The 20,546-nt window shown below is 34.5% G+C and overlaps 1 protein-coding gene across 1 annotated transcript in view; it reads right to left on the minus strand.

Moving 5' to 3' along the window:
- The window catches only part of LOC150088059 (centrosomal protein of 135 kDa-like), a 507,662-nt gene that overhangs the window by 100,390 nt on the left and 386,726 nt on the right, over positions 1-20,546 (minus strand). Inside the window, exon 20 of the mRNA XM_090369998.1 lies at positions 17,128-17,238. Within this exon, the coding sequence (XP_090226124.1) occupies positions 17,128-17,238 (111 nt within the window). The remainder of the gene's footprint in view (positions 1-17,127; positions 17,239-20,546) is intronic.

A 20,546-nucleotide genomic window follows, 5' to 3' on the forward strand; every position in this document is an offset into this window, starting at 1 on the left:
TATATTATAAGAAGATGGTGCAAAAGAAAACAATAATAGTTAAACAATTCATTCAGACGACAATTAGACCTATGGTAAGGAACCTCATTTTTTTTTTTTTTTCCTCCTCTCTTCCAATAATTGTCTGCTGCTATGAAATTAATGTATATTTACCATTAGAGAAGAGGTTATTTAGTTACTTTTTTTTTTAATGAAAACACCAAACACAAAAGGATTAGACCCTATACTACTTAGTACCCTGTGTAGTTTATGGCTAAGAAAAAAGAAGATACTTGACATTACACTTGAATTTTTCGGATAGTAATTTTCAGGAAATGCTTGTAAAGGAAAACGGATGTTGAAGGGATAAATGAGGAAACAGAAAAGCTGTTTTCGTGAGTTTGAAGTTAGTATTAGTACTGGTAAATGATGAGAAAGCAATAGGCCAGGGGTTCCCAAACTATGGCCTGCTGGCTGGTTCCAGCCCACAAAAGAATTTTATCCAGCCTGCAGATATTTCAATTATATCATAAAAATTAATGTTTATATAAGATCACAATAAAATTTATAAAAAACACATTTTACAGATTATTTTAACATTTTCCAGTTAATTAATAGTGTTGATGCCTCTGTGTCATCAGCTTAGTCTTATTAGATATTAATTCTGTTATTTCCACTGAAAGCTATTCTTTGAAACATCATTAAAATAATCCATCAATCTTGACCCTGTAATTAAACAGCAATAAGGGATTTCCTAATCCCTTGGCTTGGGCTACACTTGCGTCCTCTCCACAGAGACCTACCGCTTTCGTAGTGGGATAACTTTCTGCCCAACATGTTTTAAATATTTTTCTTTAGTACTAAGTCAGTAGTTCACTTGTTAAGTTCTAAGTTAAACATTTGTTAGAATCTTGTATATACATTTACGTTTTCTTTAATAAATCATTAAGAGAAAATAGAGAAGTATTGTATGATTGAATTATTCGCGAGCACGATCGCCTTTGGTAGCCTCAACAAATAGTTTTATGAAAATCTGGGCAAAAACAACACTTTAGTGAAGTGTTTTGTAATCAGGTAAGTAGGTACAGTTTTTATCTGATGTTACATTTTTTGGTGGTAATTAAAATCACATTCCCTGACAAATAAAATGCTGCAGAAATGATTTTTTAAAAATTAACTGTTTAAATTTTTTTGTAATAAACCTTAAAATTTATTTCAAATTTGTAAATAAATTTATGTTAAAATATTTCATAAAATTTTAAGACATCTCAGTGTTCACTTACTTCAATATTTATGAGTATTTTTTTTTTTTAATTCCAGTGACCCCATAAAAATCATGCCAAAGTTTATGTAAAAAAGAAGAAAAGTTGATGCCGAGTGGTGGCCAATTAATTACTTTTTTGCACTGCTTAATGATACTTGCACTTGTCTTATTTGCAATGAAGCCTTGTCGTTCATGGAATATAATGTGAAACGTCACTACACCACAAAACATGCCTCATATTACGATAAATTTCAAGTAGCTTTGAGGCAGAAAAAACTCCAAGGACTTATACAAACTTTTCAAAGTCAACAACAGAAGATTAGAACTTTTGCTCATCAAAATTTATCTGCAGTTAAAGCCAGTTTTCGAGCCTCCCAAATCACTGCTGAAGAAGGAAGAGCCTTTACGGATGGAGAATTTGTAAATGAATTTGTTTGGCAACTGCAGAAATATGTCCTGAGAAAGTAAAGAATTTTGCATCTGTAAGTTCTTAATCGACTGTAACAAGAAGAATTGAAGATTTAGTAGCCGATGTTCAAAATCAACTTGTAGAAAAAGTTTATAAATTCACACATTTTCCAATATCGATTGATGAGAGTGAAGATACAAGCCATACAGCTCAATTACTAATTTATATCCGAGGTGTAAATCAAAGTTGAAGTAACTGAAGGGCTAGTTGCATTAAAAATCTTTAAATATACAACAACAACAGGTGAAAATATATTTTTGAGTGTGTCAGAAGCAATTGATGACCTCAAATTGAATTGGGATTTTGCTATCAGCAGTTACGAATGATAGCAAATCATTCCATCTGTCATTGTGGAAGTTGATAGCTTAAATAAATTCAAGGAGGAACTGAATGTGTGAAATTGTTTTTTTTTTTTTTTTTTTTTTTTTTTGTGGCTGATTCTACATAAGCTCACATGCTTGCTTTCTTGCATCACATGCCTCCATTACTACTACTACTACTACTACAATGGTTGGCATTAAAAATATGGTCGGTACTAGAATTGGGTTCATGGATCAGCTTCATAAATAACTTGAGAGTAAAAATATTAAAAAAATCAATGCAATTTCACTGTATAATTCACCAGCAGTCTTTGTGCAGAAAATTTTTGGACGTAGATTTAGTCATGTCAACTGTAATATCAACAGTAAATTTTATTCGTAAGACTGGTCTGAATCATTGACAATTCAAAAATTTTCTTGAAACTATTGAGGTTGAATGTTGTGATTTGTTGTACCACACTGAAGTATGATAGTTGAGTCGCAGTAGCGTGTTGAAGTGATTTTTTGAACTTAGGATCTATTTATGAATCACAAATTGAAAGAAACCGTTCTGGAATTGTCATATCTCAAATAGTTGTGAAACCTTGCCTTTTTAACAGATATATGTGAACACCTGAATTTTTTTAATATGAAATTACAAGGATGAGACAAACTTGTCAATGAATTGTATTACAACGTCAAAGCATTTGAAACAAAACTAGAATTATTTAAAAGTCAACTACTTTGGAATAATTTTTCACATTTTCCATGTTGCAATAATTTATCTAGAAATATGCCTAGTAATTTTTCCACTGAAAATTTTGTGGGTAGATTTTCGGATTTTAAAAATACAGTAGAGAGTCAGTTATCCAGAATAATTGATATCAGACCTCTTCTGGATAGTCAAATTTTTCGAATAATTTTTAAGATTAAAAATAAAAGTTAAATAAATTTAATTATATAAAAAATATTATAAACCAATCTCGGAAAACAGAAGCATCCATCCAGACATTTTTATGATTTTTATACAAAACAGGAAAAAATAAGAAAGATTTTTAAATGCTCTTGGTTTTTTCGACTTACCAATAGCGAGCACAGACAATTTGTGTGTCCCAGTGGCATTTGCACATATAGGAATTGTAACTCACTCTTTTCTCATCTTAAAACATGGTGAAGCAGTTCTCTTTTAGTGGCTAGGGTTTTTCTCAGTAATGCTTTCCATACTAAGCCCGTCTCATCAACGTTATAAACATTTTCATTCTCATAATTTGGTATAATTGAAGCAAACTTACTTTTCAAAGGACACCACTGCTGAAAGTCTGCAGAAAGTTTCTCGCCTTGAATATCTAGTTCACGTATACCGTGTCTCGGTTTAAAGTTTTTCAGCCAACGTGTGCTTGCCTTAAAATCTTCATTACCTATTAATTTTCGATTAAAATCCAATCCTTTTTCACACAACATGGGACCAGACATTGGTTCACCTAAACTTCATTCTGAAGAAAACAAAAAAAAATAAAATAAATAAAGTGAGTGAGTGAGTGCACTGTCTAAAGAAGCATTTTCAGGTTTCAACATTTTTTTCCTGCTAATTCCTCCTTCACTATCCACAACTGACACAAATTCTGTTATAGCATTGGAATTTTTTTTTGAGTCTCTTTGGAGAGATTTCCTAAATTTTCACCCTTTGTAATTCTATTAATAAATTTCCGTTTTTTGTTGCAATGTTAAAATTACATGTTTTCCGTTCACATTTTACCGTAAAAAAATTGAGAAAAATAATAAATTGCACAGTTTCAGGCCGATATTATTCTTACCGAATCTGGAGCTGAATTAATCTGAAATTCACTCATGGTTTCCAAGAAAACCTAGTAGTCTCGGTGATATTTTTCTAAAGCACATTTCTGAAGGTCACAACCATAAAACAATAAAAACAATTTGCAGTTTCTGGTTTATTGGGCTTTTTATTTGTACATTCTGTTATAAACAGGTAGTAAACTCGATCTTTCGCTTATTATAATAAAAATTCAGTTTGCAAATGTGATCACTATAACCGGAGCTTACTGTATTACATTAATAAAAAAAAAGAAGGAAGATCAGCCTTTCAAATTATTCCTGATAACTAACGTTCCGGATAACCAACGTTCTATTGTAATTCAAAGGTGTTTGAACTTTTTCAAAATCTGTTTGACAAACCTGTCGACGACGTTGATAAGAATTTACAATTAGAGTTGGTAATCTTCAAACTAATGATGCACTGAGGACAATATTTAAAAATGAAAATCTAATTCAATTTTATTCAACATTATCTGAGTCAGATTATCCAAAAATTAAAAATTTTGCAAGACAGGTTACATTAAATTTTGGATGTGTATATATATATATATGTGTATGTGTGTGTGTGTGTGTGTGTGTGTGTGTGTGTGTGTGTGTGTGTGAACAGACTTTTTCAAAAATGAAATATGTAAAAACAAAAATACGATCATGTCTAACTGACCTGCATTTACAGTATTTTTTTAATGTGTTGGAACTAGTACTATAAAACACAATATTATGAAACTCAGTTGCATTCTACAACCACATTCATCACATTAATTATAATTTCGTTGTATTAGCATTAGCATATGATGCAAGAAAGCAAGTTTATACAGCATAAGCCAAAAAAAAAAAAAAACCATCCCATTTCACAATCCATTCACTCCAAATGTTTGTATAGTTCTGCCTTGAATTTAGTTAAGCCAACAACTTCCACAATGACAGATGGAAGATTCTTTCAGCAATCAACCATCTGCTGGCTAATGGCAAATTTCCGCACACCTATTCTACAACTGCCTTTCCTCAATTTGAATTTATGTCCCTTCGGGTGATTAATCTGGCCAAGAGGAAGAATCCCATCAGCACTGATCTTGCTCACACCATTCAAGGCCTTATACACCTCAGTCAATCTGATCACCTTGCAGCTGCCTAGTCTCCAGACACAGCAATTTGCAGAACCTAAGCCTTTCCTCATCAGAGCAACCTACTGTTGCATTCACCAATCTCGTTGCCCTTCCCTATATTCATTCCAGCAGCTCTACATACTTCCTAAAATGAAGCCTCCAGACAGGGGTATGCTAGCAAATTTTTAACAACCAGCTCTCTAAAAGGAAGTAGGGGTATTGGTGATCTGAACCAATTTTAATTGTGGTGGCCACTGCTAGGTGGCACCACATGCCTCCCATGATCCCTTTTGCAGATGATGTCATCAATCATGTGACTCACCTCTCTTAGACCCTGGTGTTTTTTCGTCGTCAGGGGAGCTGGCTGCTTTCCATGAACCTTTGCACAACCACGTGACTCTCGGTTCTGTGCTACAACATTTTTCTCTGATGGCTGCTTCCCATAATCCTTTGTGTAGGCAAGACTGCATTATTATTATTATTATTATTATTTATTTATTTTTTTTTTTTTTAAATTTTGCTGCTGGATGGTGCAACATGTTTTTTTTTTTCATAAAAATAATTTCATTTTGTGGGATTCGAACTGAGGTCTATGAGCTTTATGGGCAGGTACTCTAAACAAAAATATTATGTGAAATTATAAAATTTTGAAATTAATTTCAGTGAGACAAATTTTAAAATTATAAGGAGAAATTAAAAGTTAAATGAAATTTCCCAACTGTGGTTAAAGTCTGAGAGTAAATACTCATGTCTGAAAATTATAAGGTAAAGATTGTAATTATTATAATGTTCATACTGTTCTGGTTAAAATTCGAAAATCTTCATTAAATGCACAATTTTAATGAATGAAAGTCTTATTTCAATACTAAAGAGACAATATCAATGTGCACAGATTTTTACTAATAATAAAGTTCTCAATTCCGATAACATACCATTATGAGGACAGTCCATTCTTTTTTTCATTTCAAGTATCAAGCCTTCAAGTGTTATTTGAGAACGTATTTATCACTTGTTTGCAGTATGGAAAAATTTTAGAATTCCACCTTGTGGCACCGAAGTAATTGTGATGTCATTAAAGAAGGAAACCTCCTCTAGTAAAATCTATGACCACTTTTCAATGGATACTTTTCTCTCCTAATTCTAAATCACTCTCTCCTAATTTTTCTAACAGGGCACTACTGTAGGTGTCCTATTAAAGAATTTGGGAATACACCTTGATCTGCTCACTGTTCACCAGCGCGACTTCTTTGTATGTGGCACAGGTCAGATAAGTTTTAAGAGTACCACTAAGTTGTAGAATGGTAATCCCTTTAGCTCTCTTAATTCGTGCTTAGCAGTAGCACTAATTGTCTGAAGGCCAGAAGTGCTAACAGTGTGTACCCTTAAGTCTCTCCTAATCTGTTCATTATGTGAAAATTTTCCTCACTCAATGGAAACTATTTTAAATGTAATTACCTTGTTAAACAGAGGTCCAATTGAGTAATTTAAAATTCTAAAAATGGTTATAAAGTTTTATATAGCAAGTATCTTAACAACAGACAGTGATAAATGCAAATTTAATTAAATAGCTATAAACTTATTTAATTTCTGAAAGCTTATAATTATTTAACTATAAGTTTACTTGAATAGCAGGTAAACATGTGAAAACAATTTACTGAATATTACAAATTTTGAAATGAACTACATCCAAATGTCACATGTCACTGTTAATAAAGGGGCCCATATGCAATATCACTGCATACCATCCCAAAAAAAAAAAAAAAAAAAAAAAAAAAAAAGCACTGACCTATCACTGTGGTATATTTGTATAATTGTAGATAGTGAAAATTGAACAGTGCAATAAATAAGAAAAGATATTTTATATTTGGGGTAGAGAGAAAGTAGAAATTTGATATTAAATGTTAAATGCAAAGCATATTTTATTAAAGGTGAGAGCCTCAATTGCACACTGCTAGTGACGGCCCTGACTTTCAGTAATGTAAAGGGTAACATCCTGTTTGATATTGCCTCAAGGGACTTTTTCAGAATAAAACACCTATTGTTACTGTCTTCACGCCACTTGACATTATTTCCAGATGGAATATAGACAAGTACTTTCCATATATTTGAAGCAGAAAACATTCTCCACTACCCACACTGTAATGGATTACTTTCTGTGCAATAAGGGCTTACTATTGTTCAGTGGCATAGCCAGGGTAGGGTCAGCAGGTACACTGTACCCTCCTGGTACTGAAATCTGGTATTGTGGCACATTTTTAGAAAAGTAATACCAAGATATATACTGTACAACTTATCATATATATGTAATGAATAAAAAAAAAACATACTAATATACTAATAAAATAATGATTTATAAAATAGTTTGTTGTTATTATTTACACGTTTAATATAATGCTTTTGTAATAGAGACATGTACAAATATTCAGGCGCCTCTTGTTTAAAACAAAAAATAACAGGTAGTTTAGCATTTGGCACTTTTTTGCGAATGTCTGACAAAAAAATCCTGGTTACACCACCACTGTTTGATTTTACAAATGTTTATGGGAAGTTCCTTTGACCCCAATTTTCAAAGTTCATAACATAACTATCAATAGAAATATTTTCTGGAAATTTCATTAGCAGAAAAAATATACAGAAAACGTTATGTACTGATATTGTTCCCTAAAAACAATTACAATAAAGCAAACTTTTCTTTTATTAAATGTGCATTGCTGTGTTATCAGTTTAACACCAGTTTTTTCCATTTCCAATGTGGCTTCTGATAGATGAATTTCCTTGATTTTGTGTGAGTAGATGTAATACACATTGAATAAACAAAGTACAACCTTTTAGTTTTTCAAAACCAATTCATTGCAATTCTTTCAGTTATGTTTATATGCCAAGAAACAGGTGCATATATTCCCCCCCCCATATCATGCTCATGAGTGATGGGGCCTTCTGTGCCACTCACTGCTCCGTGTAACTTAATTCACTTTAGCCAGTAGCAAGAGCACACACACGCAGGAAATTCAAACAAATTCAATGATGCATTCTATAATCAAGATCAAAGCCAGATTAAACAGATTTTTCTGAATTTTAAATGTTGGGACATCAAAGAAAACATTTCTGTTTATGTATATTGAGAGTTTCAATTTTGTAGATAGAATAGAAATAATTAGTTAATTTCACTATGGTAATTTTTGCCCCAGCGGGCTAACAACACTTGAAAATGGGAAGGAACTGAAGCAGTGTTTGTTGGAAATAATATTCCTGTAAAATTGGTAGCCAAGATAATCCCTATACAGGCTGCCACAGAGGGAAAGGGGTGGGGGAAAGGAAGCACAAAGAGTGTCAAAATAAGTACATCCCGGCTGGATTTTTTGTACCACCATATAATAAGCTTATTGCCTAAATGCCACTAGCACTGTAGATTGAAGTGCATGCTACTCTACAGTTTATAGTCACTGTCGGTTTAAAACTGGCTTGCAAAATTCTTGAAAATTTAACAACTTACTCGAACAAGCAAGCTCCAGCATGCCGCTGTCTCCAGACCTGTCAAGGTGTGGCCTGGCCATTCACCTCCATGGGTGCTGGCAGCATGGTGCAAGGTGGTGCAAGTACACCACCTTTGGATGTCGAATTAATAAACAATTTTTAATATTCTCATTAATTTATTGAAACACTCAAACAATGCAAATTCTACCAAAAAAAAAAAAAAACACTAAAATATTAATGAAAACAGGAACAAAATTAAAATAACTCTTTCAAAACAGAATTAGACCAATTAATTTTCATCATTATCTTTAAATAAAATTTGCAATCTTCTCGACTTCTCTCCTAATATAGTTTGATATACAGTGAAACTTCTCCTAGCGGACACCTCTCGTTAACGACATCTCTCTACAACAGACATTTTCAAATTCCCCAACTCACCTCTATTGGTTTTAACGTGTTTGCAGCTTCTGTCTAGGGGACATTCTCTGTAACAGACGCGGACAGGCAATCTGCACTGTTTCGTTTAGATTTGCACTTAATTTGATCTCCCCATAACGGGCAGAGGGTGAGCTTACGGCCCTTTTCCTAGGAACTTTTTTTCCACGTATTGCCTCAATCGTGTGTTTATTTTCTATTTCCGATTCTCTGAATTTTATCAAGGTTTACGTCGCGGTTCTAAACTCTTTTTCAAGAATTTTAAGGCACGTGTAAAACTTCTGATGAATTCGGTGTGTGCAGGGGGATTTTGTCGGCCTTTCGTCTTTTCAGTTTCAGTTTTCAGTTTTGTTCAGTGTCGTGTGAAGTGCACAATGTCTTCTCATAAACATTTAACTTTAAAAGATAAAGTCGAACTCATTAATGCATATGATCGGCAAAAAAATAGTGTTCTCAATCTCACTGCAAAATTCAAAATCGGGAAGACGCAGGTAAGCGACATCCTAAAGAAAAAAAATGAACTGTTCAAACAATTTTGGCAACACATAAATGATCAGGTTCAAAAATCATTCCCGAAAACTGTTGGACTTCAAATTTGTTGCGCACGTGCTAAAAAAATTCCCATTAATGGGCCTATTATTAGGGAAAAGGCTTTGGAGGTTGCGAAATCTATGGGAGTAAATGAGTTCAAAACTTCTGTGGGATGGCTAGACAAGTTCAAAACTCGGCATAAAATTTCTTGGAAAACCGTAAGTAGTGAAGGTGGATCTGTTGATACTGGGGTGAAGGTGGATCTGTTGATACTGGGGTTGTAACAGAGTGGACCGTCAAATTGGAAGATTTATGTTGTGATTTTGAAGCTAAGGATATTTACAACTGTGACGAAACAGGGTTGTTTTTTAAAGCTCTTCCTTCAAAAACAATGAGTTTAAAAAACAAAAAGTGCCAGGGCGGAAAAATTTCTAAGGAACGCTTGACTGTACTATTGTGTACAAATATGCTGGGAGACTTTGAACAACCTCTTGTTATAGGAAAACCACAAAATCCTCATTGTTTCAAGGGCATAAAGTTGAATCTTTTGAATGTTGACTGGAAGTCTAATAAAAAAGCGTGGATGACACGAGATATCATGAGCGAATGGATAGCACTTTAACCAAAACATGATTCGTCAAAACAGAAAAATTATTCTTTTCATGGATAATGCTGCATCTCACCCGCACATTGAATTGTCCAACATTCAAATCATTTTTCTGCCACCAAACACATCTGCAGAGTGTCAGCCCTTGGATCAAGGGATAATAAAAAATTTTAAACTTCACTACAGAAAACGTGTTTTAAGACATCTCATTGCAAACATGAACGATGTAACATGTGCGAGTGACCTTGCAAAGAAAATCAGCATCCTAGGTGCGATTCAATGGATTTCCTCTTCAGTAAACGCAATTAGAAAACAAAAACTGTCGTGAACTGTTTTGTAAAGTCTGGCTTCTCAAATGCAAAAATTGAAGTTGTGAACAGCAATGTGGAACACCAAGAAGAACAAGAACTTCAACATCTATTGATAATGTACGATACTTCAGCTACAAGTGACCCTGGCTTCAAATTTTCATTCCCCATGGCTGTCCATTAAAGGGAAGTTTCACTGTAGTTGCATTCATAAAATCTTCATTGCCAATGACCAAATTTCGCACCTCTTTCTTTTTCATTCTGCCCGAATGCACTCACAGTCTGCGCACCGATCATGAAATTTTGGCTCAGCTGTACACGTAAATCTGTCAAACCTGACTTAATTAAGATATCGCATGTATTTGAAAATTTGTTGAACAAACTATTTATTCCCACACGCACTACATTCAGTCTACATGGGTAGCACAGTGATATCGTCACTGTCCTCCCCACACCGAGTGGAAAAGGCTTGGGTTCAACACAAGGAACTTTTATGGGCTTTTTTTTCACTCCGTGGCTGAGTTAGTTGGTCTCAGGCTTAGATAGCAAGTTTTTCCCCAGAAACAGGTTTTTTTTTGTCTAGCAAAACAGGTAAATCGACTATAGAACACATGCAATTTACAGACAAAATGCACGTGGGTATATGTAATAACTTACTGGGTGACCTCATTGTAGTAGAATGTCGATTATCCAAACTAATTGGAACCAGGGTTGGTTCGGTTAATCAAATACTTCAGATAATCAGACATACACGAGAATACCCAGTTTATACGAAACAAAGTGTAATTAGGCCTACAATTAAATTATTGTATGCAAGGTTATTGCTACTGTATTTCGAAATATGAAGTATTATAAAAAATAATTGATTTAGGAAATGGTTTGTAAATAATAACAAAAACGTTTTGAAGAAACAATGTATATTATATATTACATTTATTTTGAACTTACCTAAATGTTTTACATGGTTTCAACTATAAATCAAGCTTTTTTTTTTTTTTTTTTTTAAACATAAACAGAAATAAACAAACAAGTAATTGCACACAAATAAGAGTATAATGAATCTTGGGAAGGTTTATTTTTTAAAGTATGTAATCTTCAATTTTTCTTTGAACCAGGCAAGATTGTCTTTTTTTTCTGTGGGGAGGTTTCTCATCCACTTCAATAGCAATATCCTGTAGAACTACATTGAGACAGTTGCTCACACCATGCCATTGCAGTTTCTAGCTAGTGAAGGCCTCCACGTGAGCGGGCCCTGCTCCCTCTTCTTCGTCATCAGAATCACCTTGGTTAAAGTCAGCATGTTCTTCATCCTAGACTAATGCAACAATTTCTTCTTCAGTTAAAATATGGATAACCAGGATCATCAGCATTGTTGTTTAACCATGCCTCTGCATCATCTTGCCCACACTCAGAAAACCAGGGAATCCCTGAAATAAAGTAACAATCTCACCTATGTCTTCATTCAAATGTTGAACACGTGTAACCGTCTCTTCGGCAGCACCTCAAAGTTTATGCCTTGCCTTTTTCAGATTTCTCTCCGATAACATGTTCCAGGCATCTACTAACATGTAGCAACAATTGCTAATGTTGAGCTTCTTTGAAAACTCAACCATGCTCTCTTCATCTCCCTCTGGTAGCAGAAAGTGACACAAGACTTGTTTTTTGTTCATATCTTTTTAATTTTTTTATAATACCTTGATCCATTGGCTGCAGTAGGGCTGTAACATTTGGCGGTAAAAACTTGACAATGAAGTTCTCGTCAACTGAATTCATTTTTTCAAGAGGGGAGGATGGGATGAAACAATCAATAATAAATGAAACACAGCTTTACCCACATTTTCTTGATACCTCTTCACACTTGAAATAAAATCTTGGCTAAACCAATCCAAAAAAAAAAAACATTGTCATCCAAGCATTTTTCTGTCCTTTATCGTATTAGTAGGCACCTTACACCTTTAAAGCATTTTTGATTTAATGGTAAACATGCTGTCCACTTGCATTTGCACACACCGTAACTGTAACACGCTGCTTGCTAGCTTTGAAACAAGGAGCAGCCATTTTGCGTCATGATGCAAGTGATTTACAAGGGAGTGACTTCCAATTAAGACCAGTTTCATCTGCATTGTAAACGTCATCCTTGGAAAACCATCTTCCTCTGCCATTTCCAGAAAAGACTTTAAAAGCTCCTACTTCCAGGACATCACCTGATAAAGCTTCTCTATGAATTTCGAGCTCCCTTATAAGGTGGCAAGATTTGAAAATTTTCAGCCATCTTGTACTGGTGGGCTTTTAAACTTTTGATTCAATTGTAACACTTTTTCACATAACAGAGATCCTGAAATAGGATTGACTTGACTTCTCTTTTGTAGAAACCATAAATCAACAGTGTATTCTAATTTTTCATTACTAACTTTTTTTCATGGTTTTCCTTTTTTCAGAGCCATGCTCATTGTCTAACTTTGAAGTAAACGTCAAAATTTCATTTTTTTCTGCTCTCTTTATGTCAGATATGGTTGCTTTACCAAAGTTAAAATTCTTAGCAAGAGATAAACAGTTTTGCCCTTTTCCAGTCTATGAATAACAATTATTAATAGACTTCTATTGACAACACATTATGGTTTCTTTTGCCTGTAGGCACCATTATTAACACAAAGGGGCAGCAGTATTAAAATTAAAAAGCAAAATGACCCAGTATTTCACTTTGAAATAGCCACAAACAAAAACTCAAACATTGAGTGATTAGAAACAAAACATCTGAAATAACCTCACAATGCAATGGCTTGCAGCAGACTGAGTGACAGCTAACCCTCCCCCCACCACCAAACTCCCACACTGACAACAGACAATCATGCAATAAGGTCACGGGAGACTATCCTGGATTCACACAGTAGTTAAAGCCAACATTTAATTTTTAACTCCTGTAATGACAAATTAATTACACATCAGTATGCTGATGTGTAATTTATTTCACATCAGCATACAGTCTGTCCTCGTATAGCACGATAGTTGTGTTCCTAGAAACCCTCGTGCAATGCAAAATCGTGCAATATAAACAACAGGCCCTATGGGAAAAGTGGGGTTAGGTGCCGACCACCCAAGATTGAACACATATTTGGAACCAAAACATTACCAACACAATAAATAATCGGGTAATGTTAATCGTTAAAAAATACTTACATATTTTATAACGATTAAAATACATAATAAGAAATATAATATATTTTTTATTATAATATAATAAATAATATTTTTTATTATTTATTATATTATAATAAAGTATTTTTAGTATTTTTTATTACTAAAAAAGTATTTTTTACGAATAAAATATGTATTTTATTCGTAAAAAATTTATTATATTAAATAAAATAGTCGTAATAAAATGCTTACGTATTTTATTACGACTATTACGTAATAAAATATTGCTAATGCTTTTGCTTCTATCGTAAGCAAACTTGTGTTTTGTTTGATTTTCTATCCAAACAGATGACAGCCGTTCCATCTCTTCCAATTCTGTGTCTTAATCTAATGGATTTTAATTACACTTTGAGTTGTTCCCGCTATGAAAGTTGTTTTTATTTTCTCCGCATTCTTTGTAATTCTCGGCGTTGCCTCATTTAGGTCTGTAGCACGTGCAATATCACATGGCCTTTCATTTCGCTCAAAGCGTTTCACAATTTCATATTTTTTTCTCTATCGACAGAGGCGGACTGGCCATAAGCCTTACCGGGGAAACCCCGGTGGGCCGGTGTGATTTTGGCCATAAACACTAGTATGAGGCCACTATAAATTTTTCCGGGTAAGAATTTTTGATCCAGTCCGCCTCTGTTTATCGATATTGCTTTTTTTTTCTCTTTCTGAATCTGCAGTGTCTTCACCAGGATGCTTCCTTTTCACACCTTTTAAGTATTTTACTAATTTTTAGGGTAAGCGCAATTACAAAACGAGGAGGCACGCTTAATACACATAAACAAGCTGCGTGCTTATATAGCAACTGAATAAAGAACACCGTAAAGGCCGAGATACACTATTAACACCCCACATTTTACTAAAGCACATTTCTGGGGGTTACTACCATAAAACAATAAAAACAATTTCTAGTTTCGTTTCTGCTAGTGGAATCTGTTATAAACTGGTTGTAAACTCGATCTAATTGCATTTGCGATAATACCGATAGCTGGAATTGTGTGGGTTTTTACGTTATTATGGTGAAATGTGTTTCCCCTTCACTGATATAAAACACATAAATACATTTTCAGAATCTTCTTCATCCCTATCGTGTTGCGTTCGGTTGGGGTGATTCCGCGTTCGACTGCCATTTCTTGTAAACACAAAGGCGAATCGTGCATAAGCGAATTCGGTTCGTGTTATATAAGATAACATTCCCCTATTTATAAATCGTGTATGATCGAATTCATGTAATGTAAACACGTGTTATACGAGGACCGACTGTACTGTGATCACTGCCATCTAGCAGTTCTTTTATCTGCAGATTCTTAATGCACGAAGAATCACTGATGATAATCAGATCAAGAGTATTACTTCTTCTGGTTGCCTCTTGAACTAACTATTTTCGTGATTAGTACAATAAATAAGTAATAATTAAAATTTTATATAAACAAACTGGTATATTCTATATTACATATCAATCGATTTATTTTTGAATCTGTAGATATAGGTAGATATAAAATTTGTTTCTCTGCATGCACCTGCATAAATATGATCAAATATAGTTTTCAATAATTAGGAATTTTCTCCAGCCAACCAAATATTCCAAAAATTCATATATGGCTCACTTCTCTAAAAGTTTTGGGACCCTTTTATAGCGCATCAGTAAAAAAAAAAAAAAAAACCCTCACCTCACCCATCCATCTCAAAGAATTTGTCTCATTCTTCCTTCAATTTATTCAAACTACCACAAAAATAGATGGAAGTTTGATCCAAAATCAACCACACACTGGCAGAAGGTAAATTTCCACATATCTATCCTGCAACCATCCTTCCTGAATTCGAATTTATGTCACTTCATGGAGTCTCTGCGAAAGGAAGAATGCCATCAATATTGAGCTCACTCAATCAATTCAAGGCCTCAAATACCTCAAGCAGATCTCCTCACAAATCCTTAGTCTTTAGACACTGAAATTTGCAGAACTGAAGAAAATCTTTAGCCATAATTATGAGAGCATTCTTGGATTCAGGGGAGGTCAGCACATTCTGGAGAGGTTTGAATGTATCCCCAAATCACAAAGGGAGATCAAAGGGTGATATAAGTAATTACAGATCTGTTAGTTTAAATTCTGTTTCAGGGAAAATAATGGAGCACCTAGTAAAAGAAGTAATGCAGGATCATCTATACAAGGTCATAACTTCTACTTCAGACACACCATGAATTAGGATATCTTATTTGACCAATTTTATTCGTTACTACCATGTGGTCACAAAGAAACTGGATGCAAAAAATAATTTTGATATCATCTACTTGGTTTCAGAAAATCTTTTAATGTTGTTGTACATAAAAGACTTGTATAAATTAGAGCATTGTAGCTTTTGCTGCTATGGATAAAGGAATGGTTGAGTGGGAGAAGACAGAGAGTAGTAATCAATGGACATTGTCCTTCGTGGACTAATGTTATTAGTGTAGTCCCCAAGGTTCTCTGGTGACTACACTAATAACACTGGGGCCAACACCCATTGTTGGCCCCCATTGTTGTTTTCTATATTTATCAATGGCATTGATGAAGTTATATCAGGCTTAATGTCCAAGTCTGCAGATGATACAGTTTGGCAGTGGATTAATGGCAGTCATGACAATATGCTACTACATCAGGATCTAGAAATGTTAGGCAGATGGGCTGAGAAGTGGCAACTGAAGTTTAACATTGACAAATGCAAAGTACTGCATATGAGTAGCAGTAACCTCAGAGTAACATTCCAACTATGTGGTACTGCACTCAAGGTAGTGGAGAAAGAAAAAGACCTAGGGGTAATTGTGCAGTCAGATATAAAGTTTTCAGAGCAGTTCAGACAAGCTGCCAGGAGAGTTCACACAGTTTTGTCCACGATATACAGTAATTTTGTTAGCAGTGATAAGGAGGTGTTATCCCTTTGTATAAGGCAATGGTCAGGCCACAACTTGAGTACTGCCTATATGTCTAGAGGACTCATTTTAGAAAGGATGTAGAACTGCTGGAACAAGTACAGAGAAGGGCAATGATAGTGGTGTGAGGAACACTTGCTTAAAGAAAAGTAATGATACTTACCTGTAATATGGTACCAGGTCTGGTCTGTACTGAAAAGGGGCCAAAATCCCAATAAAATTGAGGTGGGGACAACCTAAGAAAAGTGAACTTCTCAATGAATAGTGATTAACTACAAACACAAAAAAACTTGATATTACTGAGGATGGGCAAGGGCATTTGTGCATTAGTCAGTGAATGCTGAAAGTACACGAACATGATTTCTGAACTTAATAAGTTAACATAATTTCACAATCTGGGATCTTGCGATTAATAAAACTGCCTCTCACATTCTGCTCAGTGCTGCCCCATCTTTTGCTCTGTAAAAACTTTTCAGCCAGTCTTGCAGTTGCTAATCCTATAGACTCTTGTGTCTGATCAATTGATTTATGTTGAGCATCATAAAGATAAAACTATTCAAAAATGTCCTGGGAGATACTACTTCAATAGTATGCTCAAATTTTTATTACGTAACTGTCAAGGCTTTCAAGGTAGTTATTCATTTGAAAACTTTAATAGCTGAGCAATATAAACAAGATTAACTCAAAGCTATGAGATTTTAATGGATGTACTTTTGAAAACAAGCACTGACCTTGATTGTTAACAGTTCCTGAATTCTAGTAACTTCAGTTACATATTCTTGTACTTGTCGGTTTAAGTCATCTTTCTGCCTAAGGGATTTTTCAAGTTCTTCATTCAATGCCTATAAACATTTTGGTTAGGTAATATAAAAAAATGAGTACACTTAAAATAAATCAGAATAGAAAATAAAAAAGAAAAGAACAGATTAGTGTAAAGAAGAAACTACTTCAAGGTCTTGCATAAGGAGTAATACACAACTGATAGTAAAAAAATCAATATAATATAACATATATTATTTGTACCAAATATTTCTTACAGTTATTTATATTAAATAAATAAGCACATATAATATAGACTTAGAAAAAGGTACAATCACACATACGTAATAAAACAGCTGCCACTATACAAATTAAATGTCACATATTTATATCACTGTACACTACCCTCCAAAGGCATCTCTGGTCACCCCTGTTTTCTCAGTTCACTTGCCCTTCCTGGAGAAACAAGTGACTCAAACCAGTACATAAACAAGGTGGATGAGCCATGCAAGTTAGTTGTTCTCATCATGGTGCACAGAACCAAACTGAGTGATTTCAAGAGGGGTGTTATTACTGGATATTGCATTGCCGGATTGTCAATTCATGCAACTGTTGACAGCCAACAAATATAAATTAAAGATATCTAGAAAGTTAAAAACATTAGATATATTTGTCTGGCATTTTGGGTCATATAAAATTTGGCTGAATGTAAAAGGTTCAGCCAAACTATAAGAAGCTGTAAAACATAAACACCATTTCTAAAATTAGGACATTATAAAATTGTGATGAATGGTTAAAATGGTGTTGCAGATCTCATACAAGTGGGTCATCTTTTCTCAGCAGAAAAGAATATGTCAGATGATTAAGCCCTATGCAGAGTTGAGCAAGTGCAACTTCCCGCCTTTGGACCCTGCATAGACTGGAATGCCACTGCTCAATTACAGGCTTAATCTTGTTTAACTTGCCTAGTGGCTTGTTCATAAATTATATTCCCAATGTGAGGGATCTTTCTACTGGGAGTATAATTTTTACATAATCCTTGCCTATAGTCCGTATATGGGACTGATGGAAAATAGTTATTCAGGGAATTACTGATTTGGCAGTAATATCAGATCATTAATTTCCTTGATCCCAATGTGGCTTGGGATCCAGCAGAAGTAGATATCAAATTCAGATTCAAAACAAGAATAAAACATCTACTGAACCAAGGACAAGACTGGAGGAGGATTATACCTCACCATTAATAAAGCCTATAACATGCTTGAAGATTCAGTTTACTTTGATATGATCAAGGGCTAGTTATATCTCATAAAATTCTGCCAAATCATATCTCACGCAGCTCTGATTTACATGCTACTTTCTCATGGAATCTGACTGGATACCATTTTCTGTGAAAGTACAACAGCAGCAAATCCCAAATATGATCATGACTTAAAGCCATCTATGCAGACTTGCAGGAAGTCAGAATATTTTGCTCAATGTGCTGAACGACAGACAGTGTGGCAGCCTTCCTGCATATCTTGAGGAAAGTCACAAGTCAGAAATGGAGCTTCTTGAATGGAAGGAATTGCCAAGGTGACCAGGCAACATTGTGTATCATCATGCTTAGCTCACTTAACAGCCCTTGTATCCAAAGATCAAAGGGTCAATTGGCAATCCAATGGGTGTTGTAGATTTCACCACTGTAAAAAAATTATGGCTTATCTATGGTAGAAGCACAGCATACACTTGAGAACCATAATCTAGTTTAGAACAGACAACAGAACAGAAGAGATAAAGGAGGACACACTGATCTGCACCCTATGAAGCTGAGGAAAGGACACAAAGAATGTTAAGCTCTTTTACAAACCTTGTCCTTAACTAACATACAAAATGCAGAAACATCAGTTACGGTATAAATTTAAGGTACATTTCTTACTTTTAGGGCTCAGAACTCTGGGAAAAAATTATGTTTTTGCAGATGCTTTCCTAAAGTATTTGCAACTGCAGTCAGATCTGCAATTGCACATCCACTTGCTCCAGGGTCACTGAAGGGAAATGGTGCATATTTGCCTTTCATTTTCTAGGTCTTACTACTTTTAAACTAGATCAAACTACTTTTAAGTTAGCAGACTGGGCTATGGCTGAAATAAAATTTATTCAAAATTCCTTTTGGCCATGATGTTGAATATACATTGGTTTAGCACATGCACATTTAAAGGGTACTAAATTTTATTCACTGTGCTCCAGAGTCACTGAAGAGCAATTGTGAAAATTTTCCCTTCATTTTCTGGATCATAACCCAGACTACTTTTAAGCTAGCAGACTGGGCAATGGATGAAATAAAACTTATTCACAATTCCTTTTGGCTCTGATGTTGAATACACATTGGTTTAGCACATACACATTTAAAGGATATTAAATTTTGTGTAGAGGAATACTGTCAGAATAAAACTTCACCATGCCTTTTTTTAAAACTTTTCTTCTTCCTATGAACTCTGGTTTGGAGGACACAAGCTGTAAACATGAAGAATTATGAGTTCCTGGAAATGGATAAATTTTTTGGAATATTCCGCCTTTGACTTAATTAACATATTAAATTGTGTTCAATAAATAGTTTAATAGTCCTAGTCAAGTTTGTTAGCTTATTTCTAAATTTAGTTAGAGAATTTGTAAGTTATGACTTAATATTCGTAGAGCTATTGTATTAGTAAGTTGCCACGAATATCACATCAAGTAACTATACACACTGGCCAAAAATATACAAATCTTTATCTGGTATCAAATCGGGCTCCCTTTGTTTAGAATAACAGCATGTATGTAGCAGAATGGATTCTATAAGGTGTTTTAGTGTATTTTGGTTTAATTGTAACCATTCTTCCAACAAAATATCGCATAGCTGCAACAAAGTTGAAGGAAGAGTACTTTGTAGGACTTAGATCAGGTGAACGTATAGCCGGGGAAGGTAGTGGCAATCCATGTCATATTCTAGCAACCATTCTTGCAGGTTGCACTGTCATTCATAAAGTGACCATCACCTTTGAAATAAAAGTGTAACATTGCAGGGTGCAGTAGATCTGATACAAAATTCAGGTACTCCCTGGATAACATTTGACTAGCCACTAGTATCAACAGACCTGGTGTGTGCCAACAAAACATTCCCCATGTCATGATTAATACCACCTCCAGAAGATTATCTTAACAAGGCAAGCAAGATCCATCGCTTTGTGAGTTTCTCACCGCATCTCTACCTACCATCAGTGCAAAACAAAGCATATCATGATTTGTCTGACCACAACTTTCTTCCGTTGTCTAATCACAACATTCTCGGCACCACTGCAAGCCAATTTTTGTTTTCATCTGAAATAAATGGCAACAAAATAGGCAGGTGACTGCCAATACCCAATTTCTT

This window comes from Mastigoproctus giganteus, chromosome 3 (assembly GCF_048544385.1).
Source record: "Mastigoproctus giganteus isolate SK-2022 chromosome 3, ASM4854438v1, whole genome shotgun sequence".
Lineage (NCBI taxonomy): Eukaryota > Metazoa > Arthropoda > Arachnida > Uropygi > Thelyphonidae > Mastigoproctus > Mastigoproctus giganteus.